The 27,641-nt window shown below is 39.6% G+C and overlaps 1 protein-coding gene and 1 pseudogene across 1 annotated transcript; both read left to right on the top strand.

Moving 5' to 3' along the window:
- The first annotated feature begins 302 nt into the window (after window positions 1-302).
- LOC120442637 lies at window positions 303-13,017 on the top strand (annotated as a pseudogene).
- Window positions 13,018-21,499: 8,482 nt separating this feature from the next.
- Window positions 21,500-27,385, top strand: LOC116335604 (chemokine-like receptor 1). Its single transcript, XM_039619274.1, has 2 exons — window positions 21,500-21,638; window positions 25,104-27,385. Exon 2 carries the CDS (start codon window positions 25,124-25,126, stop codon window positions 26,207-26,209), a length of 1,086 nt encoding a protein of 361 aa, XP_039475208.1. The 5' UTR covers window positions 21,500-21,638; window positions 25,104-25,123; the 3' UTR covers window positions 26,210-27,385.
- Window positions 27,386-27,641: the final 256 nt, after the last annotated feature.

Here is a 27,641-nt window from a genome sequence, read left to right as displayed (position 1 = left end):
AAATGTGACTTTTGCTTTCAGTTTACATATTTTCGATTTCAAATTTTTGAAATCTGCACTTCAATAGGTTCGACTGCCCTGCGTCTCCTGTCTCCACACCCAGCTCTTCCCATCTTCTCCTTTCGCCTCCCCCCTCTCCTGCCCCCTCAGACTGTCTCACCCTGTCCATCTCAGCAGATGACATCAAAAAAGAATTGGGCAGACTCCACTCCAGCAAAGCTGCTGGCCCTGATGGTGTCAGTCCCAGGGCCCTCAGGTGCTGTGCTTCCCAGCTGTCTGGAGTTCTACAACGGATCTTCAACATGAGCCTGGAGATGCAGAGAGTCCCATCACTCTGGAAGACATCCTGCCTGGTTCCTGTCCCTAAAAAGATCAACCCGTCGACCCTCAGTGACTACAGGCCAGTGGCTCTGACCTCGCATGTCATGAAGACGCTGGAGAGACTCATCCTGAAACATCTGCGTCTGCTGGTGGAGCCCTGGCTGGACCCCCTGCAGTTTGCTTATCAACCTCGTATCGGTGTGGAGGATGCCCTCATCTACCTGCTGGACCAGGCTTATTCTCATCTGGACATTGTTGGGAGCACTGTGAGGGTCATGTTCTTTGACTTCTCTAGTGCTTTTAACACGATCAGACCATCACTGCTGGGGAATAAGCTCATGGAAATGCAGGTGGATGCCCCACTGGTAGGTTGGATTACGGACTATTTAACAAGTCGACCACAGCATGTCCGTCTGAAGAGCTGCCGCTCAGATAACATCCTGAGCAGCACAGGGGCGCCGCAGGGGACGGTCCTATCACCCTTCCTCTTCACCCTCTACACATCTGACTTCAGGTACAAGTCTCAGTCATGCCATCTGCAGAAATTCTCAGATGACTCTGACATCGTGGGCTGTATCAGGGATGGACAGGAGGAGGAGTACAGGAGTGTGGTGGACAGCTTTGTCGAGTGGTGTGAGCTAAACCACCTACAACTTAACATCACAAAGACAAAGGAACTGATTATGGACTTTAGGAAGCAGGCTCCTCCTCCTACCCCTGTCACCATCAGAGGGGCTGATGTGGAGATCGTTGAGGACTACCGGTACCTGGGGGTACACTTGGACTGTAAACTGGACTGGACCAAGAACACCAATGCTATCTTCAAAAAAGGGCAGAGTCGGCTTTTCCTACTGAGGCGGCTCAGGTCCTTCAATGTTGGTAGGAAAATGCTGACCATGTTCTATCACTCGGTGGTGGAGAGCGTCGTGTTCTTTGCAGCTGTGTGCTGGGGAAGTGGGGTGAAGACAGCTGATGCCAACAGGCTGAACAAACTGATTAGAAAGGCTGGTTCTGTCCTGGGTGTCAGACTTGAGAACCTGGAGGAGGTGTCTGAGAGGAGAATGCTAAAAAAGCTTCTTTCTATCATGGACAATCCCTCCCACCCCATGCACGCCCCCATGATGGACCATCGGAGCAAACGCAGCAAAAGACTCATTGCCCCGAAATGCAGAACTGACCGCCACAGGAAATCCTTTGTACCGGTGGCAATAAGACTGTTTAACTCTTCCTCATTCTGTAGGTGATTCTCCTAAGACGATTACCTATATTATTCTGTTCCCTCCCAGACCGTGCAATATTACCCAAAGGTACTTATTGAATATTGTTTTCATCCCCCCATCATATGCTGCTACTCCCTTTATTCTATTGCACAATACTTTGTCACTTTCTAGAACCGCCTGCACTGATAGTTAGTTATTTATTCACCAGGATATAGCTATGTATATTACCTGTTAGAGTTATCCGATACCATGCACTATCCTACTGTATATTACTATATTACTATATTACTGTATATTACTGTACACTATACTTATTGTATATATTGTATATCTTATATCTATTTCATCTGCTCCTCTGTCTCTCCTGCTGCTTTGAGCATGTACGTGACAAAATAAATAAAGTTGTTCTTATTTTTCTTTTAACTACACAAACATTATGGCCCTGATTTAACTCCATAGCTTCAGTGCTTCAGAAAGCTTCATTTGGCCATCACTAGCTGCAGGTGTCTGGGTGAGCATCATTGACAGCTGTGGGGGGAGCTGAAAGATTGACCTGAGAATGTCCGACGATCCAAGGTGATGGAGGCAAGAGGGCAGTTTTTACCTGTAATGCATGACAGCACTAAGCTATAGTTCAAATGGTGGCATAGACTCTGTTTTGCATTGTTTGGTATTTTATATGGGTATATGTTATATTTAGTGATGGGTCCTGCAACACTGACGCACCGACGCATGTATCAAGCTCACCTAGCAAAGCCTGTATCGGTGCGTGCGTCGCTTTAAGAAAAAGTCACGTGATCGATACAGCTGCTGTATCGCTCATTGCCAACGCGCCAAACTGTGGGCGTTTATCAATATGCGTACTTGTGCGTACTTGCGTTCTCGTGTACTCGTGATACGTCATCAGTCGGAGACCAAGTACTGTTCCAATTGATGCGCATCAAGCGAGAACGCGAAAAGTCCCGGATGTGTTCTCGATCCGCCCGTTTTATCGAGCATGCATCGGTGTGGACTTGGGAGAGCTATATATCCCAGAATGCATTTCGTCCAAAACTCAACAGCAATCAGGTTAAAGAAACTCCAGCAGCTGTCTATAGTATTGAGTGTCCACTAAAATAGAAATAAAAGCGTTCTAACATCTCACCTGCTTGTTTTCATTAAGGTATGTACACGTATGTACATGTACACTATTTTTATTAATAGAGGTTTCACTACTGAGGTTAACAATGATATATAAGTCACTTAGATCACTTCTACATGTTAATGTTTGGTTTATTTCAGTGTTTTATTTGTTCCTGAGTAAACCGGTTTGCCTGTGATTACAGTTAAGCTTCATAACATGTTACTCACAGTTAAATTAAGAGGGGACGGCAGTAAAAACTCCGGACCTGTGACATCATCACGTACGCAGGTGTTCCAATTGTACATATCGCGAGTCCGTGCTCGCGTTCTCGGCGATGCGTACTCCCGTGCGTTCTCGGCGAGCGTACTCACCGAGCGATGCGTACGCACGCATCGCAGCGTGCCAGGGCATTGATAAACGGCCTGTGTTTAAAAAGTACCGCATCCTACAGATCTGTCAACGGAATGAGTCACCACCAAAAAAACACAAAATTACTGTCGCTAAAGATTAAAAAAAAAAACCAATACACATCTCTCCATAACAAAATGGAGCCCGAAAGAAAAAGAAATGTTTCTGCTGTGTGGGATCATTTTGATCTTTTAACTGCAAATAAGGGAATAGTTTGACTGTCTTTGTTTCAGTGTAATCTATCAGAATAGGAAAAACAGCAATGTGAGTTGAAGTGTAAATTATTTATTTCATTTTATGCAGGTTAAATGTCGCATCTGTTCTGCGGCGCTTTCTTACACAAACAAAAGCATCTCCTCAGTGTTTAGGCATTACAGATCCAAACATGAAAATGAGGAGACAAACACACCGAGAATGAACACAGGTCGGCCTATATTGACACTGAACAGCTTTATCATCTTTTTTTTTTTTTTATTAATATGTGTTTTATTATTTTGAAATCAAGCATCTAGGCAGACTGTTCTGGACCAGGCAGTCCTGAATTTTATTATAAGGGACTGCCAACCCCTTAGTATTGTGGAGAGTGTCGGAGAGAAACATTCCAAGATCAGAGGATACTTTAACGTACTGGGGGAATAGGAAGACATCTTATCAGAACCTTTTCCACCTGGCTTTACAGCTTTTGTGTACCCCAGCTTCATCTGTGCCTGTGAGTTTTCCAAAGCTGGGGAGATGGTGTCAAAAAAATGCAATCGACTGAATGCAAAAACATTGGATAAACTTATTTTTCTGAATAGAATTTTATAATAAACTCTGAGTCAAATGGGTAATATTACATTCACAATACTTTCATTTTAATTTTCACTTAGTGTCATTCACAATATATTTTATAATGTCTACAATATTTGAAATGTAAAAGATATAAAATGATTCCATGGAAAGTACAATACCTTAGTGTACAAGTATGACTAGGTCATTGAATCAGTGTCTGTTGTGAGTCTCAAGTAAGTTGCCTGCAATGATATTTAAGGTCCAGCAGGTGTCAGTATGGAGCAAAACAGCAACACTGTGTCGACACAGTATCGATACAGTTTGGGGAATGTGCTGAAACGCTTCACGAGGCCTCATCTACCCATCATTAGTTATATTAATTATATTTCTGTTCTTTCTGAGTTACCTGACCTCTGCTCCAGTCCTTCCTGGTTTGGCTGAAAGAGGAGGCTGAGGGTGGAGCTGGTTTAAATGCAGAAGCCAATAAAATGGACTGGACCATCTATTGTGATCATGTAGGGGGAATCGGGTTCTTCTTGAATGATGGTTAGCTGTTATCTCTCCAGTTTTCACCTTTGGTGTATATAATGGTTTATTCATTTGCTATATAACTGGAGCTGTTTCTCATTTGGGCAGGTCAGTTTGTTCAGTTATGTTTTGTTAAGTAACTTTTGAGTAGAGATTTGTTAAGTTAACCTCTTTTATAGGCCCACTTGGTTTTAAAAAAAAAAAAATATTTTTGCCATTTTTAATTTTTATAATCATCTTGTCCTTTTGGGGGTATAATAAAACCCATTTTTTGAAGATTACATTTGTGCCTGTGTGTTCCTGGCTGCTTGGTTCATGATACACAGAAAGAAACAAGATGAGACACAAAAGGCATAAAATGCATGAACAAGAGTGACCTGTACTAACGGTGGTTAGCAGACAAACCGGTGGAGAGCAAATGAAGCTGCTGGCCTTAAATACTGCTGGCTGGTGTGGAATAAGGAATATTTTACTGCTACTTATACTTATTATTGGCATTATCATTGTATTAATTAACATTGCATTAAACCACATAACAAGCATTTGTAATAATACATATAATCAAGAAACAGGCTTGAGTAAAGGCCTGAATGTATTCAGCTTCTTGTTGCATTTGAGTTTGCCTAGCAACAGGTGACGCAAAGAGGAGGACAAGTCCATGGGGACCTCAAAGGCCTGAGATCATCACCATATTTGAAAGAGGATGCCAGAAAGGGGAACTTCTGTGTCTGCATTTATCTCTTAAAATTGAACATTGTCTGTAAAAGAGGCAAATAATGTTCTTAAGATGCAAATTATGTGCTTGTAAACGCATGAGGGGGCGTCATAATACCCTGATGTTATAAAAGCAATCTGAAGTGTATTTTTGGACGGGGATTTACAACTGATGGTTTCCAGTGTACGTCTCCCCACGCTGCGTGTATTCATTAAAAATCAATTGTTTGATCGACCTCTTTTGGACCATCATTGTTTTACTCTCGTCCTCAATTTCGGACCCGTAACACTGGTAATCCCTGGATTGCCATCAGGTGAGCCTACCAGCTGCGTTGATGAGAGCCCTGCCCAAAAGGTGGGGCTGCGAGTGAAAACAAGGAAAAAACGCAGCCACTTACCCAGCCTATGACAACTGAAGCCTTTCATTGAACTACCAAATAAAAAAAATGGTACTCTCTCTCATGGCAGCACTTCTGCTATAATTTTGTTCATATTTAATAAAATAAAAATGTAGACATAAGTGTACACATTGGTTTTTGACTGCTAGTGAAAATTGTTTTCTTTACAAATAATTTTCTCACTGAACGAACACAGCCAATCCCTCAACATGTTTCTACTCTCTGCTCATATTGCCTTCATATTAAATACATTTTTGCTTTTTAAAGAATTTATTTTAAGATAACAAACACTCCCTGGACACTCATCTCAATGACTCAGCTTTACCAAGAGTGAAGACAGCTGGAGGAAAAAGAAAACACCAGAAATGGAAAAGTAATGTGATAAGTGTGTGTTCATTTCCCCACAAATTCCAGTTCCTCCAATTCATCTGCTGCAAGCTGTGAGTCTTTGCCATTTGGCAAAAGAAGTATGCTATCTAGAACAGTTTTCTTACTCAAAAAGAACATTTCAGACTAATTTGGTGATGTACATTATACAAATGCATGTTACAATGAGATTTGTCTTGTATGACCACTCTTCTGGCTAATTTAACATTTCCAGGCATTAGGAGTGTAAATGTTAGAATCAATTCAACACATTTGTACTTGTCCATGCGACTGCATGTGTTGTGATTGTGTTTCTCTCTCTGATGTCCTTGTTTAGAAGCACTGATCTTCAGTCTTTGCTGAATCATTGTACTACATGCAGTTAGTGAAGCCTGGCTCCTTCGCATGCTTGCTTGTTCACCTTGTACTTGAAAGAATACTTACCCGTTGTCTTTGTTTGTGCAGATTCTCTTTGGAATAACTTCCCCTGGAGAGGGATGACTCACTGCCTGTTAGCTTATCAATGTTCATGAGCGAGATTTTGTGGAGTCATTTGGACCTGTGGGGTTGCACTTTAAGCCTGTGCATGATTTCTTATCTCTCCTGGCCATCAGCAGCCCCAAGTCTAAGCTGGGCTCTTCGCACTTGCAATTTCAGCCTTCTGCAGGTATTCTGTTCTGTCAGCCATCAGCGGGCCCACACCATTGAAGTTCTTATTTCCTTTCTGCATCTTTCAGCCTCCACAGCTCTCTGCTCCCTGTTGGCCATCTGCAGTGCTGTGCCTTAACCCAAGCTCTACCTCTCTCCTGAACTTGACATCTTCTGATCAAATGGCACTGGAAGGTGGCCACCGGGCCCAACATTCATGCTGATGCTCTGGACAGTCTGTTACTCAATCCAGCAGACTCGCCTTTAGTCCTGTTCGAGATCCTTTCAGACCTTCCCAGTCTCTCACTCGTCTCGGTGCTTATGCTTGCTATGCCTCTCAGTGCTATGCATTACTCCTAACGTGCAGATGTTCCCTTCCCCATAGGCCTGAACTGCCGAGCTTTCTTTCTTTCTTCGGCGCCCTGCTCTAATCCCTTTCACAGCTGAGGTTCCGTTCCATCGAGACGGGCTATCGGAGTCTAACCGCCAAACACCTCTAATTTCTGTTAATCAATAAACCATGTTCATTCTTTCTAATCTCTCCTTATTGAAATGCTGGTTTTCCATTTAGCTAACTATTACCTTCAGGTGTTGTTAGGCTGTGACTAAGTTATTGTCATTAAACAGTGCAACTATGGTCATTTCATCTACGTCAGCTATTCTGTGATTGATGAAGGGCTGATCAAGTCATTAGTGTGGAGGGAAAAGAGAAACTGACTCAGGCGGTTCTCTGGTATTGGAGATGGCATGCCATAACATCCTGGGTCTTTCACTTTGGACAGGAGGAAACTGCTAAGGCTTTAGCTTTGGTCTGACATAGGAAACTGTCCATCCATGCATTCATTTTCTTCATCCACTTATCCATTCATTATCCGGGTTGCCTCTCACGCTATCCCAGCTGACACAGGCAAGAGGCACAGTACACCTTAGCCATTCTGTGTGTAGTGCTAACACAAAGAGACAGGCAACCATTCACACTCGCATTCACTCCTGTTGGCAATCTAAAATAAAACTTAGAACTAAAGCTAAATCCACATAGAAACGTCAGATGGTGGATTTGAACCCAAGACCGTCTTGATGTGAGGAAACAGTAATAAATGCTATGACATTCAATTTGAATTAAGATTAAAAATAAGGTTAAAACTAACCCAGCAGGTGTAAGTTACATGTATATAATCTAGTCTTTACATTGCAGTAGGCAGACAAACTTCTTTAAATTTACTAATGATTTAGTAAAATCTAAATCTAAACTGATGTGAATTTAGTTCAGGGACATCAAAATAAAGCTCACAAGTAAGCTTTAGATGGCAGAGAAATATTTTTGGTCGGTTAAAATCTGATGTGGATGCTCTTCATAGCAGAAACATCAGGAACAGATGGAACAAGCTAAATAATATGTTCTACTCTATGTTATTATGACTTATTGGTTGTGGGTTTCCTCAAATTGATTTTGTAACTTTACACTGGTCAAAAACCAAAGCGAGACCGCTAACTGTCAAAGTTATACGAGCAAGATTGCAAAACAGGATGTTAGCAGCCCCACACTGTTCCCCTGTCTTTTGCTTGCAGTGAAATTCTGCTTTTTTATTTATTTATTTATTTTTAAATTTTAGCTTGTGATGGGTACATTGACTTTTATTTTGCTCTCATATTTCTCCTTTCCTTTTGTTTTTTGTTTTTATACAGTTTAGCTTGACTTATATAAACCTGTCATACTTTGTTCCAGGATTCTTCAAAAGTGGCTTCATCCACACCAACAACGGAGCTTTACTAAAGTTATGTAATATTTCTTTGATAATTTCCTATTTTGATCTTGGATTGAATTGTGAAATCATGCTGACATAACTCTGATCTAAATAATAACGTAGGCTTATTTATTAAGATTATATAAGTTAAACCATTGTATTTAACAGAAAGTGTTGCTTTTGTAAGGACAATGACTTTGTAACATATTTCAAATTAAAGCTGTCAGAATTACAACTTCTCTTAATTCTTTGGTGGTTAAAGGCAGTTCTGTTGTTATGTCTGTGTCTAAATGCAAAAAAAGAAAGAAAGAAAATAAAGAAACATCAAACACTAATAAATAAATACTCTAAAGCATTTTATTTGAAAATAAGTTCTTTTTTTATAGGAATACATGGTGGTGGTGGTGGTTGTTGTTGTTGTTGTTGTTTTTGTTGTTGTTGTTGTGTTTGGTTTTTTTGGGTGGGGGTAATATATTTTAAAATGTAATTAATAACGTTTATAATATTTAGAAAAAATTTGGAATTCCATTTAAAAGGAGTACAGTGTGTTAAATAAGTTTCAAAGAACATTTGCATTATATGTGGTTCGTTTTTATTTTAGTGACGTTGGTATTTTATTGTGCAGAACTTTGAAAGAGGAAGTTTTTTCAAGTGTGCATATGAACTGGACTATCTGCTCAACAGTCTTTGTTGCTGCGCACATTTTGCAATCTGCCTGTGAGAAGCTCAAAATCCACAGTGCAGCTGCTCATGGCGTCCCCAAGCCTCAGGCCTGGCCATTAATTTCTGGAATATGTTGTCACTGGCATTATTATAATTAAATAGGTTGGCCCAATTCATTTAGGAGAGAGTGTTGCTCTTATGAGGATAGTGACTTAAAGTAATTCATAGTAAGGTTCCTGGCATATTTGTAGCTTCTATAAACCGTTTGGTCAATATATGTTTCGTTTTTAAGACCGTGACTGATGTTGTCTATCTGTCTGCAACCTCAAAAACAAAAAACATCCATCCATCCATCCATCCATCCATCTTCATCCGCTTTATCCGAGGCCAGGTCGCGGGGGCAGCAGCCTAAGCAGAGAAGCCCAGACCTCCCTCTCCCCAGCCACCTCCTCCAGCTTATCCGGGGGAACACCAAGGCGTTCCCAGGCCAGCCGAGAGATATAATCTCTCCAGCGTGTCCTGGGTCTGCCCCGGGGCCTCCTCCCAGTGGGACATGCCCGGAACACCTCACCCAGGAGGCGCCCAGGAGGCATCCTTGTCAGATGCCCGAACCACCTCAACTGGCTCCTTTCGATGTGGAGGAGCAGCGGCTCTACTCTGAGCCCCTCCCGGATGGCCGAACTTCTCACCCTATCTCTAAGGGAGGCCAGCCACCCTTCGGAGGAAGCTCATTTCTGCCGCTTGTATCCGCGATCTCGTTCTTTCGGTCACTACCCACAGCTCGTGGCCATAGGTGAGGGTAGGGACGTGAGATCGACCGGTAAATTGAGAGCTTCGCTTTTACACTCAGCTCCCTCTTCACCACGACGGACCGGTGCAGCGTCCGCATCACTGCAGCCGCAGCACCAATCCGCCTGTCGATCTCCGCTCCCTTCTCCCATCACTCGCGAACAAGACCCCGAGATACTTGAACTCCTCCACTTGGGGCAGGAACTCATCCCGACCCGGAGTGGGCACTCCACCCTTTTCCGGCTGAGAACCATGGCCTCAGATTTGGAGGTGCTGATCCTCATTCCCGCTGCTTCACACTCGGCTGCGAACCGTTCCAGTGCGAGCTGGAGGCCATCACCTGATGAAGCCAACAGAACCACATCATCCGCAAAAAGCAGAGATGAGATTCTGAGGCCACCAAAGCGAAAGCCCTCCGCCACTTGGCTGCACCTAGAAATCCTGTCCATAAAAATTATGAACAGAACCGGTGACAAAGGGCAGCCCTGGCGGAGCCCATCACCCACCGGAACGAGTCCGACTTATTGCCGGCAATGCGAACCAAACTCTTGCAACGGTTGTATAGGGATCGAATGGCCCGTAGCAATGGGCCAGACACCCCATACTCCCGCAACACCTCCCACAGGACACCCGAGGGACACGGTCGAATGCCTTCTCCAAGTCCACAAAACACATGTAGACTGGTTGGGCAAACTCCCATGCACCCTCGAGTATCCTTGAGAGGATAAAGAGCTGGTCCAGTGTTCCGCGACCAGGACGAAAACCGCATTGTTCCTCCTGTATCCGAGGTTCGACTAGCGGACGAACTCTCCTTTCCAGCACCCTGGCATAGACTTTCCCAGGGAGGCTGAGGAGTGTGATCCCCTGTAGTTGGAACACACCTCCGGTCTCCCCTCTTAAAGATGGGGACCACCACCCGGTCTGCCAGTCCAGGGTACTGCCCTGATCTCCACGCAACATTGTAGGGCGTGTCAACCAGGACAGCCCTACAACGTCCAGAGCCTTCAGGAACTCGGGGCGGACCTCATCAACACCAGGGGCTCTGCCACCAAGGAGTTGTTTAACTGCCTCAGTGACCTCGCCCCCGGAAATTGGCGGGTCATTCCCCTCATCCCCAGATTCTGCTTCCTCCTCGGAAGACGTGTCAGTGGGATTAAGGAGGTCCTCGAAGTATTCCTTCCACCGCCTGACAATTTTCTCAGTCGACGTCAGCAGCGCTCCGCCAGCACTATACACAGTGCAGACACTGTGTATACACAAAACACCAAAATCAAGCTTATGGTTAAGTTCAATAAAGAGAAATTCTATTCACCTATCTTGCTGTATGCCTGCTTGTCTATTCTTTACATTATTTCCACTTTCTCACATGGTAAAACTCAGAGCTGACATCATTGCTCAAATCAAATGATTTTCTTGCTTGCCTTGTGTGAGCCAATCAGCTTACATTCTGCATGTCTTAAATCTCAGTGCTTTTCTGTCAAAAAATCTTTTCATTAGTGATTATTTAATTTGATTATTTGAGTATTTCATTATACAACTTTAGTTTCGATTTTACTCTTAGTCCGAGTGGATTAAAAAAGGGATCTTGTTTTTTTTTCAGTCAAATAAGCTTGTTCAACAACTTAAGTCTTAAAATTCACCCTCTAATCTGGATTTATTCAAAATTGAAGGTACAATGAACCAGCATGGCTACCACAGCATTCTGCAATGACATCTGGTTTGCGTTTAGTTGGACTATCATTTATTTTTCAACAAGGCAATGACCTTAAGACAATGGCCCCAATCAGACTGCAGCGCTGTCAACAAAGCAAAGGGTGGCTACTTTCAGGAATCTAAAAAATGCAACATATTTAAAGTTATTTATCCATTTTTTCGTTGCTACATAATTCCATATATCTTGCATCATGTAATTGATGTCCCCACTATGTATCTAAAATGTAGAAAGTACAAAAAATAAAGAAAAAAACTTTTGAATGAGAAGGTGTGTCCAAACTTTTGACTGATAGTGTGCATGCACATCTGAAAGAAGAGCTTTGGAAAACAGACATTACAAAATTATTTAATTTTGTTGTTTCTTTATGTCATTCTTAAGACAGTGATGGAGACGACCACCGACGCCTTTGATCTAATCGGCACAACTACTGCACCTGATACTGGCAATGACATTGGGCTGATACACAACACAATGCCTCAACACAATGTCTCTCATACTCTATTCCCTGTCCTTTATCTGTATGCTCAGGAATGGAGTGATTATCTGGGTGACCGGGTTCAAGATGAAGAAAACTGTTAACACAGTTTGGTTCCTCAACCTTGCTGTGGCCGACTTCGTCTTTGTAGCATTTCTGCCCCTGAGTGTGACATACATAGCTTCAGGTTTCCACTGGCCTTTTGGCAACTTCATGTGCAAGCTGAACACCACCATCAGCTTTCTGAACATGTAGCCAGTGTCTACATTCTGGTGGTGATCAGTGTGGACAGATGTGTGTCTGTGGTGTGGCCCGTCTGGGCTCAGAACCACCGAAATGTACACAGAGCATCCTACGTGAGTCTGTGTGTTTGGGTGGTGGCTTTGATTCTCAGTGCACCATATTTCATCTTCAGGGACGTCGGGCCATCGTACCACAATAAGGATATCATCAACTGCTTCAACAACTTTGCTCTTTCTGATGACGAGGACACATACGATCCGACTGAGTTGTTTCGTCATCAGGCCATGATTTTCACGCGCTTCCTACTGGGATTTGTTGTGCCCTTTACTGTGATTGTCTCGTGTTATGCTGTCATAATCCATAGTCTCAGAAGAAACCGCACACTGGCCAATCAGTCAAGTCGCCCCTTTAAGATCATCACTGCCATTATCATCACTTTCTTTCTGTGCTGGTCTCCCTTTCACATCATGGGTCTAATTGAGATGGCAAATTCCATGCCAGAATATTCAAGTGAGATATTAGATGATATCATCATCATTGGGTCGCCAATAGCCACCAGTCTGGCCTTTCTCAACAGCTGCCTGAATCCACTTCTGTATGTGTTCATGGGCCAAGATTTTAAGGATAAAGTCCGCAAATCCATCCTGAATGTGCTGGAGAGTGCCTTCCAGGAAGAGATTTCTCGCTCATACACATATACAAACTCAATGATCACCACTCGCAGCAAAGAGAAGTCATTTTCTGATGCTGAGTTATAAGGCTGTTAAAGACATGAACCAACTGTACTGCGTAGAAATAACTGTATAAAAAATCATGTTTTAAACAACTTTTAATCAAAAGTTCTCTTAATCAAAAGAGTTCATCTGTCAGCTGTAGGAGGATTTCCTCTTTATCTTCACTTTGTTGTTGTGACAGCAGAGAGTTTCTCAGCTACAGCCTCCTAGACTTTGTTTTAGTGATATTGTACAATAAGCTTGTAATTCATTCATGTGTTAAAGCATTGAGGATGGTTAAAATTGTTACTTCTAAGGTGTTCACAATCTGAGTTCGGTTTATCCATCTGTGGTAGCTGTGGTGTTTTATTAGTTTTGCTGTCACACTTTCTCAGACTCAGGGTATAAATAATTTGCACATTTTTGGAGAAGAGAAACTAGTTTCAGAATTGGTGTTTTGTTTGCAGCTGAATGCATGCAACACAAGCAATACCAATCTGTAGGAAGGAAACATCTTTCATTCACACTCCACATGTAAATTTCTTCCTCTCTGCATAAGACACAAAAGAATCCAGATTAAAAGTGCATTATCAGTTGAAGAATAGGCCTTAACTTCTGGTTTTACTGATCACTGACAGTAATAAAGACTGTGCTTCTTGCTAGACAATACATTATCCTGTTATTTTACCCTGTAAATAAGCACCTAGAGGTGACCCTTGTGATGATTTGTCACTATATAAATAAAACAGAATTTAAATTAAATGAATCTATAAAACTGATTCTGCCCAGCATTAATGCTGGAGTTTGAAATAAAAATGTTGAACTGCTGGACTAACTGATAACAATTATGATTGTAAATGACAAAACTGGCTCACAATATTGAAAACAAATGGCACCTTTAGGTACATATGAAAGTAAAATGTGTAAAATGTGTAACCCTGTAATCAAATTCTCATTTGACAGATTTGAGTATAATGAACAACAGATCTAATGGACTATAGAACCACTGGAAAGCTGATAGGAAGTGAGAGGTTAATGTCTGTGGCCTCCATAAGTATTGTTATAATTCTTCAAATATTAATTAATCCTGATTGTAACCAAAAAGACTCTACAAATCTACATTTTTTAAAATTTCAGAGATAAAATCAGCCTTTTGGAGGTTTACCTCAACAACTAAACTAGAAGGAACAGTTATCAGCCTTGTTGATAGTCCTCGGATCTATCAAATGAATAATCAGCCAATCAGTAAAAATGTTATGGGTTTGCTATGCATGTCGTCAACATTATAAAATCTTGATTCCGCTATAAGAAACTAATGTATTTTTTAATTTTTCTTATCCCAAATGGCCAAATCTACTTGTCTTTAAATGTTTATAAGTATTGTATTACTATTGTGAATATTTCTGTCAACATTATTTGCATCAATAAAACATTTTTGGCTTTAATGCTTTCCCACTGATAATGTCGACCTATATCTCATTTCATTATCAAAATATGAATGCAGAAAAAAACTTATTTCCCTCTACTGAATATTTAAAGGATGATTTGTGATACTGAGAAACACAATAGTTATTAAAATAACATTATTTTTGCTATACCTTTGATGAGAAGTATCGCAGCAGTGTTGAAAGATAAAGATAAGCTCATGCTGACTGATTTATAGCTTTTAATCGAGTGATTACTGCCTTAGACCACTTTGCACAATTAAAGGCGTCAGTAGGCTCCAATCTTTTTCCCCTCTTTCATGTGTTACAGTGAAGTTGTCAGGCAGTGGATAAACATTGGAAATATTCCTCAGAGATTTTGATCCATATCCTCCTGAACCGAGGAAAAAAGAATCTAATCATTGAACTTTTTTCCTAAGACTTCCTTCCTCTTTGGAGCTAAGAGAAGCCACCCAAACCACACAAGCTATCAATGGGAAGCCCAGGATGTCCTCTATTTAGTAGATCAGGCCTTAACAGGGTAGCTCAAATAGGACATAAATGAATAGGCTGTTTCTCAGGAGGACATTGACGTGATTGCATCGCACAGTTGCTACACATTTGTTGGTTGCACATCCATTATGTAAAACCCAAAGGTGCTCTGTTGGAGCGATCTGGTGACTGTGGAGGTCATCTAATTCACTGTCATGTTTAATAAAGCTGTTTGAGATTATTTGAGATTTTTGACTTTGACTCACAGGTAGATGGAGTAAACAAAAAACTGGCTGATGACCAAAGTACAAAAAAAGAACTAAAGGAAAAAAAGAAACTGCACCTAAACTGAGAACTAATACTAGGCAAGGGAGAGCTGGAGCTGGGAAATAAGAGGGGAAAATGAACTGACACTCTGAAAAAGACAAAGGAGAAGACAATAACTATATATACTCAAAAGGGTGATTACAGCAGTGAAGATAACAAATAGAACAGAATAGAGAATAACAGACCAGAGAAAGGAAGCAAAATTTAAGACAATGAAAAAGGAACACAACCTCCAAAATAAAAAAGGAAGTGACAGAACTAAATAGGGAAACTGCAGACATGTTAATGGACCTTACGGAGGATGAAACACCGGGAAAAGAGCTAAACTCTAAACCAACTGAGAACTAGGAGCAAACCTAAACACACTAAAGAACACATGAAGTGAATATAAACCTTTAACAAACCAGGGATCACAAAGGATAAATAAAAAATAATAATAAAATAAATAATAACAAAAATATATTTAAAAAGAATAAATAATTAAGTAAATAAAACTAAAACTAAAAAAAATAAAATAAAATAAAATCTTCTTTATTGTCTAAGCCTCCCTTTGTTCTTTGTCACATTCTACCTCAAAGCTGTGTTTTCTCTGATCCTTCCTGGATTGTTAGTTCCTGGCTCCTGCTTTTGTATTGTTTTTGTATAGTAATTCCTGCAACACAGTAATTCATGACAGAAATTTAGATGAATAATTGGTAATCTTAAGTAACTAAAACATATGAATACAAAAAAAACTCCAAATTCAGAGTCCTGAAAAAACAGTAAGATAAAATCACTTACATAGGATACACATGTGCATCGTTTATCATAGCTCCTCCATGAAGCCTGCTCTGTCTTCTAGATGAATTTTGACATCCTGTAAGATGCCAAAATGAAATAATTTTCAGGTCTTAAGAGACAGAGGAAAAATGAGAAACAGAAATGAGAAATCCCAGCCTTCTTCCATTCTGTAAAATGATTAATAAACTGGCTGAGAGTCAACATGTCTTTATTCCAAGGTCTATATTAGATCATTGAGATTATTGATTGTTTTACTCTTATTGAAGTTAAGAACAAGAACATAACTGACAGATTAGAACTTTCCATTAGAAGTCATCATCTTTATTGTTGTCTTTTTCATTTTAAAAGTCTTTGGAGGTGAATGAGGAGCAGTACCTGGATTGAGGAGAAGAGGAGTGCAGGCTGAGCAGGTGAAAGAGCAGGGAGGGATTGACTAAAAGGAATGGTGCTTGGGAGGTTGTGCACAGCAGGTAGGTGCTTTGTCATGAAGCATGATGAGTGTGTAAACGGGAATTGGTAGATTCCTGATGAGTGAGCTGGGTGACACTCGAGGAACATGGAAACACATGTTAGCAAAGTGAAGATCAAAAAGAACAATTTAGAGAATTTAATGTATATTTAACGACTGTGGGTGAGTTATTGTAAAGGAACAGTTACAATAAGGGTTGTAAATGTATACAACCAACAAAAGCACATGTCTAAAATCATGTAAATATGTGAATTAATCACTTGTTTGTCCACTTTAACAAGTCCAATGACAGTGGGCAGCTGGAGTCACATTGAAAGGATGATATTGAAAAGATTGCTTTTATCACCTCTTGCTACAGTTATATACAGTGGGATGCAAAAGTTCGGGCAACCTTGTTAATAGTCATGATTTTCCTGTATAAATCGTTGGTTGTTACAATGAAAAATGTCAGTTAAATATATCATATAGGAGACACACACAGTGATATTTGAGAAGTGAAATGAAGTTTATTGGATTTACAGAAAGTGTGCAATAATTGTTTAAACAAAATCAGGCAGATGCATAAATTTGGGCACCACAAAAAAAGAAATGAAATCAATATTTAGTAGATCCACCTTTTGCAAAAATTACAGCCTCTAAACGCTTCCTGTAAGTTCCAATGAGAGTCTGGATTGTGGCTGAAGGTATTTTGGACCTTTTGTCTTCACAAAACATCTCTAGTTCATTCAGGTTTGATGGCCTCCGAGCATGGACAGCTCTCTTTAACTCACACCACAGATTTTCAACAATATTCAGGTCTGGGGACTGAGATGGCCATTCCAGAACATTGTACTTGTTCCTCTGCATGAATGCCTTAGTGGATTTTGAGCAGTGTTTCGGGTCGTTGTCTTGTTGAAAGATCCAGCCCCGGCACAGCTTCAGCTTTGTCACTGATTCCTGGATATTGGTCTCCAGAATCTGCTGATACTGAGTGGAATCTATGTGTCCCTCAACTTTGACAAGATTCCCAGTCCCTGCACTGGTCACACAGCCCCACTCACTGTAGGTAGCAGGTGTTTTTCTTGGAATGCTGTGTTCTTTTTCCTCCATGCATAACGCCCCTTGTTATGCCCAAATAACTCAATTTTAGTTTCAACAGTCCACAGCACCTTATTCCAGAATGAAGCTGGCTTGTCTAAATGTGCTTTAGCATATTTCAAGTGGCTCTGTTTGTGCTGTGTGTGGAGAAAAGGCTTCCTCTGCATCACTCTCGCATACAGCATCTCCTTGTGTAAAGTGCGCCGAATGGTTGAACGATGCACAGTGACTCCATCTGCTGCAAGATGACGTTGTAGGTCTTTGGTGCTGGTCTGTGGGTTGACTCTGACTGTTCTCACCATTCGTCGCTTCTGTCTATCCGAGATTTTTCTTGGTCTGCCACTTCGAGCCTTAACTTGAACTGAGCCTGTGGTCTTCCATTTTCTCACTATGTTCCTAACTGTGGAAACAGACAGCTTAAATCTCTGAGACACCTTTCTGTATCCTTCCCCTAAACCATGATGGTGAACAATCTTTGTCTTCAGGTCATTTGAGAGTTGTTTTGAGACCCACATGTTGCTACTCTTCAGAGAAAATTAAAAGAGGAGGGAAACTTACAATTGACCCCCTTAAATACTCTTTCTCATTATTGGATTCACCTGTGTAGTAGGTCAGGGGTCACTGAGCTTACCAAGCCAATTTGAGTTCCAATAATTAGTTCTAAAGGTTTTAGAATCAATAAAATGACAACAGTGCCCAAATTTATGCACCTGCCTGATTTTGTTTAAACAATTATTGCACACTTTCTGTAAATCCAATAAACTTCATTTCACTTCTCAAATATCACTGTGTGTGACTCCTATATGATATATTTAACTGACATTTTGTGTTGTAACAACCAACGATTTATACAGGGAAATAATGACTATTAACAAGGTTGCCCAAACTTTTGCATCCCGCTGTATTTTAAATACTTTTGTAAAATCAATCAATTTCACATTAGCATTCAAACTAATGCCTTGCATGACACAAAACTGGTATAGTTTACTTTTAGCATAATTCTCATAATTATGGGTAGATTTGTGTAACAGAACTGAGAATGACTGGGTTTAGGTCAAATATACTGTTGTCCCCGAGCCTGCCAATGTGTCTTTCACATCACTGTGAGTTAATTTTGGAACACTCCTCTTTGTAGAAATGTTTGAATTTGGCAACACTGGAGATTTTTTGGGGCACAAACAACCTGTTCAAGATATCTCAGGTTAAGTAAGGTAAAGTTATGTATATCATGTAGGATTGAATTGCTTTTCTCCCTTAACAGATGATAGCATTATTTAAAAACTACTTTTTGTATTTATTCAGGTTGTCTTTGTCTACTGTTGAAATTTGTTTGCTGATCTGAAACATTTAAGTATTACAAATAAGCTAGAAGCTAAGAAATCAGAAAGTTGGCGAATGCTTTTTTCATTGCACTGTATATATCTAACCAGCAGAAGGAGTCTTTACGCTTTAGTTTTACTGATATAGTGCAGCAGTCTTGAGAAGAAGACATGAGCACAGACGGGCTGATTTGCAGCTTTTAATGATGTAATTGCAGCAACATGCTTGGGTACAAATCAACCAGTAAATCCCCATCTTTTTGTCACTGTAAGTGTATTCTGGTCAAGAAGTCAGGCAGCTGGTAAATAAGTGGAGTCTGATAAGCTATTTTATACAATAAAAGTCAGTTACTACTAGTATCATTTACATATTTTCCTCTTTTTTCTTCACTCTTCCATCTTTTTAAAATTAGTTTAGTTGCTTTATGCATCATAAAGAAACGCACTTTTGGTCTGAGTCTCATAGAAATCAGGTGTCAAAGACTTATTCAGTTAATAAAACGGAGAAAGGCAAAGGTCAACCCTCTGACATCTAAGTCAACATCAGCGATGACTTAACTCTAGCTCTGAATCCTAACCCCGACCTTCATGATTTATAGAAAAAACATAATCTTTCTTCATTTCTTTCTTTGTCCACTGATTGAGAACTGGTTAAGAAAATGGATGGATGGATTATCATGTAAATGTCCCACTCAAAGTTAAACTGCAAACTCACATAGAATCAACTCCTTTGTAGCTCCAGGGATATCAATACAATATACCTCAAATTGAGCTGTAGGTGGCAGGGGAGTAATTTTGTTGATTAGAATCAATGAATGTTTTCTTACACAGATTCAAAGCAAAATTCAATACCTATTATTTATTACTTACTTTATATACCAAATGAAATACTATTCCCTTAAAAGAGAATAGTCCAGTGAGTGCACTTCATTATCAGTATTATTATCATTATTATTATCATTATTATTATTAATATGGTTTGTATAACTGTGTCATGTTGTCATGAAGCTGCAGTTACATTCAGTTCCAAAAAATATGCTCTACCTTTACCTTAAACTATTATTATATTGTCAATTTATAACTGTTTCATGGGCTATGAGCTCATGTGGTCTGGAGCTTTGGCAGAGCTTGTGTGAGCCAACAGGGTAACTTTTACACCTGGTAGCCTTAATGTCACTATTATTAAACCTCCTGCTAGTGAGGAGACTTTCCTTTTGGGTCTTCAAGACGAGCAGTGTAATGCCATCCTGCTATCATGTCGGAGGGCGAGCAGCAGCTGCTCCATCTTCTTCTGGACCACTGAGTGTTTGGCTCAAAGTACTCACAGACACATTTCATATAGCACTCTATATAGATACACATTTTTTTTTTAAGTTTGCTGGTTAGCTTCTACATTTTTATTTCAAGGAGTATTTAGTGACATTCTCTTGCCATGAAGACATTATAGTTTTGTTTTTCATGGACTGGGAAAGGACTCAATGACTTAAAGAACATATGCACATGTTTCAGGGTTAAGCAGAAATGCGTTGTAATGAGTTGTAATACAACATCAGTAGAAGTGTTGTAAAAAAATTCTCCATTTCAATTCTGATCATAAGTTAAAAGGAACAGAAAATCAGATTTCACCATACTCGCTCAAAGGGTCAAATTTTGGTAATTATTAGAGTGATTTAAGTTTCCTTTAAATCCCAAATGCAGGGCAGATGTAAGAAGGCTGATGATGTTGATGATGATGATGATGATGATGATCTGAAGCTGTTAAGAATGTACAGTCCAGAAAAAAGGTATGAGATTCTGGACACAGATGGTTAACTGCTGTCGGACCCTAAATAAATTGTCCTCTGTTGTTACGTTGTTACAGATACTGTTTCAACTGCTATTCCTTGAGAAGTTGACTCATTGGTTACATTTCCACAAGGAGTTTGTTTTTTGTTTTTTCGTGAAAATATTGTGCAGACACAAGAAAAGGACAGTTGGCTTTCAGCGTAAGAAGTAGTTTATCAAGATTGCAAAGCCGGATGCTGATAAGAGCCCCATACTGCGTCACTGAAAAGAAATAGAAAGATTCTCATTTTAAATGTTGTGCAAACTTCCTGTAGATCTAGTTCTTCATAAGGGGTGACATATCATCCATAAACTGTTTCATTAATCTGCAGTAAATTCATCCACAAAAAAGAGCTTTGCTAAATTACTAAATAACATACTTAGTATCTGATGTATCTGCACTTATGTGCTTATGTGTATCTGCACTTATGTGCAGATATGCACTTATGTGCACTTATGTGCACTTATGTGCAGATACATCAGGTATTTTTCTATAAACCTGAAGAAAAAAATCACTAATCATGAACATAAAGTGTTTTTTATGTTTCTTGCAAATAAAAACAAAAACAAAATAAACACCCAAGGCATAGGGACAATAAGTTGGAAAGTGATTATTTTGCTTTTATTTACTGAATTATATTATATGCTACTGATTATGGAAACAGGTTGGTTTTCCTCAGAATATTTCATGACTTGATACTTACCAAACCCAAGGTTGCAACAGAAAGATAATGGTGTTAAATAGCAAAACAGCCAGCTATCAGCTGTGTAACGCTTTGGCCCTCTCACAAGAATATATATGTTCTAATGTTACATGTCTTTTGCTTTCAGAAAGATAATACTGTATTCTTGATGCAATATGTTGCAGTCCAAATTTAGCAATTTGTGTGAGGGCATTGCAAACCCTCACACTGCCAACCATCATAGAATGCTCTCTCATGTTTTAACTTTTACAAAACTTCCTGTGGTTTTGCATGTTTATCAGCAGTGACATACACCCCACACAAGTCTCAGCTAAGCTGTCAGAGTTGGATCAGACATTCTTCTGCAGAGGATTCATCAACAGCCAACAAGACAGCTTCACAAGGTATTTACTTCATTTTTCACCAAGCATGAAAGATTTCCCAGGAATATTTCTCTAAATATGTATACGTGCAAAGAAAAAACAGGAAATTCATTTTTTTAAACTGTCACATGATGTAAAAACACAAATTTAGTGTTATTTCACAGGACTAGTGCTAGTTTTCAAGAACAAGGGTGATGTGCAAAGCTGTATCTAAACTATAAAGGGATAAAGTTGTTGCCATGCCATGAGGATATGTGAAAGAGTTGCTGAAGTCAGGTTAAGAAGGGAGGTGATGATCAATGAGCAGCATTATGGCTTCATGCCAAGAAAGAGCACTGCAGATGTAATGTTTGCCTTGAGAATGTAGATGCAAAGTATAAAGAAGGTCAGAATTCATACGGGAGCGGAAGAGGAGTATGTGATGGTAGTGCTGGACATGTATGAGGACCAGTGTTGGTCAAGTTACTTGAAAACAGTAATCAGTAACTAATTACTGATTACTTCCCCCAAAAAGTAATCCTGTTACTTTACTGATTACTTATTTTTAAGTAATTAATTACTTAGTTACTTAGTTACTTTTTAAAAACACGATTTACAACATGAATAGGTGATAAAGCGATAGATCTTTCAGCCCAATTCTACTTTTTCTGCATAATCCATCATACAAAATGTAATCAAATGGAAAAGTCTCTTTTTAAAACTTGTTTTATTAGTTTTAATCTTTTAACTTTATGCATCAAGCAAAAATTAAATTATATGCAGCATTCTCTGACTGGAAGAAATTTGTTTAACATTTAAACCTATTTTCTGCACATTCCAGCAGATAAAATAAAATATTTTTTTTGTGTTTACACTCACTCTTTCAAATAGATGCAAGTAAAACACAGCAGAAAATAAGTAAAATCAAAGACTAGCGGTCCTGTTGCTCTATTTTCACCTGTAAAGCAGGAGTGGGGTAGGCGGAGGTTTACCCTGGTGCAGGTGTGCCGCAGCGGTCAGTGGAAGAATCCGCAAGTGTCTCTGTGAATTTCACATTATGTCATAGCGCACTCGGTGCTTGCTTGGAAGTTTAGGGGTTTTTCGCTGTAAAAAGAAGTTTTCTTCCCACGCACAACGGACACTAATGTTTTTGTCACTTTTTATGGAATCAAACTCAAAGTAAGGTCAGTACTTCCACGCTTTAAACGCTGCACGCTCATACTCTCTCCCGCACTCCATATATTATCCATTGTTGATCTGCACACAGCTGTTGTCACGACGTTGCACTCGCTTAGGTCACTGTCATGAGACATTCTGGCAAAAAACTCAAGGTTTTAGTAACGCAGTAATGCAGCGTTTCTACGGGAAAGTAACGGTAATCTAATTACCGTTTTTGCAATAGTAATCCCTTACTTTACTCATTACCTGAAAAAAGTAATCGGATTACAGTAATGCCTTACAAGTAACCTCTTCTTGTTTGTAGCATTAGGTTGACAGATGAGGTCAGCAAGGAGTCTTTGTGGACTATGATGATGACTATGATGACATTGTGTTCTTTAGTGAGAGGACCGAGCAGGTGGAAGAGAACCTGAAGAGGTGACGGTATTCACAGAGTAGCAGGGAAATCTAGAGAAATTTTGTTAGCGTGGCATGTGAGTGACATAGGATTCAGATGGGGTGGCAAAAACAATACCATTTTGAGTACATAAATTAGAAATGAGTACTTCAGAGGAACACCTCAGGTGAACATTAGAGGCAAGACTGTGATGATTTTGACATGTGACATGTGAGGGATAATGGATATATATTGGACAAAGGAAGTGTAAGATGGGGGAAAAAAACAAATCACTTTAAAGACGATCACTTTTTGGCACAACACCTGTTGCTAGGGGGCAAAACAATCGAATGAGTGCTGCTGTTTGACTGAGAAGAATAAAGTAGTCGTGGTAAGCCAATCACACGACCAATTCAAGATGACAAAGCAACAAGGTGATATATACCAGTTTTTAAATTATTTTGAAAGGCCACGCAAAAACAAAGTCATGATAAACAATATATATGCGTGTTTTTTCCTGAATAGTTTCGTCACGTTTACTGTCTAAGGACAGCGCTAGCAAGCACTCTCTGCTTATGACCAAAAAATACAAAAAACAAAACAAAAAACAGCCCTTTCGTGTTGGTGGACAAATGCACCATGTCGACCAACCAAAAATGATATGGCAACATGACATTTGGTTGTTTAGGAGTGACGGAGAGAGAGCAGGAGAGAGTTAGAAGGAAAGACAGCAGAAAAAGAGAGAGCGAGTTATGAGATGTGAGAGATTTGTGACGTTTAGCGTGTTTGGAGTGTGTAGTTAATGTGTTGTCTTGTGCAGTTAGTGTGTAGTGTTGTGGATAGTTTTGTGTTGTGTGTCAGAACAATAAGGTGACTGCTGTCTCCAGGCAGAAAGCATGAGTGATACATCTCCTGCTGTCAGACCTGCAGGTATCAGGCTGTGATGTTCTCCTTTGTAGTGAACAGAAATATTTGGTGTGGCACAAATAATTTGTGTGACATCTTATTGAATGCAGAACACCTGATTGTTATGTAAATCAGCGGTCCCCAACCCCCGGGCCTCGGAGCAGTACCGGTCCGTGAGTCGTTTGGTACCGGGCCGCGAGAGTCGAGGCTCAGGTGTGAAATGTATGGTTTTCAGCGTTAGTTTGTTATCGTTTTTATCGTTAACTCGGTTTTCCTGGGTCTTTTCACGTGTGTTATGAATAAATCTTCTTTTTTTCGGTACCGGCACTAGTTTTATTTTGTTGTATTTATCCGCGACACCTTATTGCCAGTCCGTGAAAATATTGTCGGGCATAAACCGGTCCGTGGCACAAAAAAGGTTGGGGACCGCTGATGTAAATAGTTTGAAATGGTTATTAAGGGTTAGGGGGTAAAAGGTAAATGGGTGCAAATAACGTTGTTGTTTGCAAAACTTGTGCATATGATTTTAAAATTGACAATTTATATTTGCATTGAAAGTTATGAAATATGATTCATTAAACATGATTGTGGTTGTTACAGTAAAAAATATATAACTTTTTCTACTTGGATTTTGTGTTTTTTGTCTGATTTTAGATCAATTGTGTTAATACAGTATGTCAAAATGAAAACATAACTGTAAATTCAGACACGTGAGATTGTGCTGTAAAGGATACCAAACAAGACAAAGTAAATAGTTTTTAAAGGTGAAATGTAGAGGAAACATCAAAAGTAGTTCAAAATGGCCAATTATATGGGCCCCAGAGGGTTAAAGGGTGCAGCAGATAGAAGAAGATTACTTGATTACAGAAAAAGTGTGCTTTTTTGAGGATTTCAAATTTTAAGATAATGCCCTTTCATGTTTGTCTAATTGTCTGGGAGCTATGTTGACACACTGTCTTAGACTGAATGTCACCATAGCTTCAGTTTCAGTTTCCTATTAACTTTGACTGGGAGCTGAACCTTTTACTTATTTTTTTTCTTTGCAGGTCTAAAGTCAGTGAGGGAGATGGCGACTAACTCTTTCAATCCAATCAAAACAACTGCTGCACCTGATGGAAATGGCTCTGAGAATAGTGGCAGTAATGGTGGGCTCAACATCATGTCTCTTATAATTTATTCCCTGGCCTTTGTCCTCGGTGTGCTCGGGAATGGAGTGGTTATCTGGGTGACCGGCTTCAAGATGAAAAAAACTGTTAACACAGTTTGGTACCTCAACCTTGCTGTGGCTGACTTCCTCTTCACTGCATTTTTGCCCCTGAGTGTGACTTACACAGCTTTGGATTTCCACTGGCATTTTGGCAACTTCATGTGCAAGCTGAACACCACCATCAGCTTTCTGAACATGTTTGCCAGTGTCTACATTCTGGTGGTGATCAGTGTGGACAGATGTGTGTCTGTGGTGTGGCCCGTCTGTGCTCAGAACCACCGAAATGTACGCAAGGCATCCTATGTGAGTCTGTGTGTTTGGGTGGTGGCTTTGATTCTCAGTGCTCCATACTTCATCTTCAGGGACACTGAAAAAGACTCTGACAAAATCTTCTGCTTCGACAACTATGCTCTTTCTGATGACTATGAAACACCACCTGTGACACAGTTATGGCAATTTCGTTATCAGGCCATGATTATCACACGCTTCCTCCTAGGATTTGTTGTGCCCTTCACTGTCATTGTCTCGTGTTATGCTGTCATAATTCATCGTCTCAGAAGAAACCGCACACTGGCCAATCAGTCAAGTCGCCCCTTTAAGATCATTGCTGCCATTATCATCACTTTCTTTCTGTGCTGGGCTCCCTTTCACATCATGAGTCTAATTGAGATGGCAAGTCACATGCCAGAATATTCAAGTAAAATATTAAAAGGTATCATTCCAATTGGGATGCCAATAGCCACCAGTCTGGCCTTTCTCAACAGCTGCCTGAATCCACTTCTGTATGTGTTCATGGGCCAAGATTTTAAACATAAAGTCCGCAAATCCATCCTGAATGTGCTGGAGAGTGCCTTCAAGGAAGAGGAGACACGCAGTCACACTTACACAAAGTCAGTGGACACCAGTCAGAGCCGAGAGAGTTCAGATTTGAATACTGAGGTATAAGAAACAAAATAATTAAGCTGTAAAGCATATGTCAAATTGCTTATGGGCTTTTCACTACCTTAAGTATGATTCAGATATGTAACTGATGCAGTTGCACTATGCAGACTTGCTGTTGGTATCTTTGATTCACAGCTGTGCATTCAGGCTGCTTGTTTTTGAAATTCAAAAGAATTGTAAAATTCCTTTTCACTATATTTCATCATTATTATATTCTTACGCTCATCTGCTTTGTATAATATTCTTCTAAAATTTTAACAAAATGAACTCTTTGTAAAAGCTTCTATGTCTATGTAAAGAATATAATATATATACATTTTTTCAACTTTTTCACTTCTTCTCAGCTATGGTGGCATCAATAAAAGATGACAATGATGATCATTCTTTCATACCATCATTTAAATTTTGAGAGTGTATTTGGACTTAACTGTTTCTCCACTTATACATCCTGTAATCACCACATGTGGGCTCAAAATAATTTTTTATTGTATTGTATATCTATAAATAAATCCTCATATGTGTATCAATTAATCCAACATCTAATAAGAAACATTTAATGACAGCAGCTTATCACGATCAAAAAACAAGTAACAGAAAATACTGATTATTATAAGATCAACCAGTTTCCATACTAAAACGTCATTGCACCGCCAAACATGAATGAGTTGCAATTTCTAATAACTAAATTAAGAAAATCAGACAAAATGCGCTTTGTTTCTCTTTTGTGTTGACTAGACAGGAAGTGGTTAAATCATCTGTCATTTATAAGCATAATTATTTTTGGTACACTTTTTATGCCAAAGCTATTTATTAAAAGTAGGCAAACAAGTGAAATAGAGGGTGAATTAAGAGAATACAGTGTTTATAAGATGACATGTAATTATCCTGTGTAAATAAATAAACACACAGCACAAACAAATACATAAGATTCACGAAACATGTGTTTTGGACAGTTTTGTTTTCAGCACAGTTTTGTGTTCAGCCACACAGTTGCACCTGAAAGCGAATACAAATGCATATTCTCAGAGACATTTATTCAGATTAAGATAAAATCTAGTCAAATAAACATAAATATAAATGGAATAAAATGAACCTTGAATATATTAATTCACTTTGTAGTTGTTAGGTTTTTGTAATGTTGATTGTCATTTATGCTTAGGAATATTTAACCATATATGCTTAGAGGTGTATAATCGATTGTGTAGTGATAGGAGGTTTGATCCTTAATAGTCTACAACAGCATTGTGTGCATTCCAGAGTGTTCTGGCTTTCACACCCACACTCTGGGAGCATGGGAGAGGTCGTACCTTGTCTTACTGTTTTATGGTAGGATAAACGTATCTATATCTGTTTTAGTCTAAGTGCCTTTTGTTTAGATGAACTGCTGGACTTCCAGGCCAGCAGGTTTAGGGAAGTCATATATGGGGCCACACAC

This window comes from Oreochromis aureus, linkage group 11 (genome assembly GCF_013358895.1).
Source record: "Oreochromis aureus strain Israel breed Guangdong linkage group 11, ZZ_aureus, whole genome shotgun sequence".
Taxonomy (NCBI): domain Eukaryota; kingdom Metazoa; phylum Chordata; class Actinopteri; order Cichliformes; family Cichlidae; genus Oreochromis; species Oreochromis aureus.
Note: the sequence above shows the minus strand (reverse complement) of the source record. Positions and strands in the feature narration are given on the sequence as shown.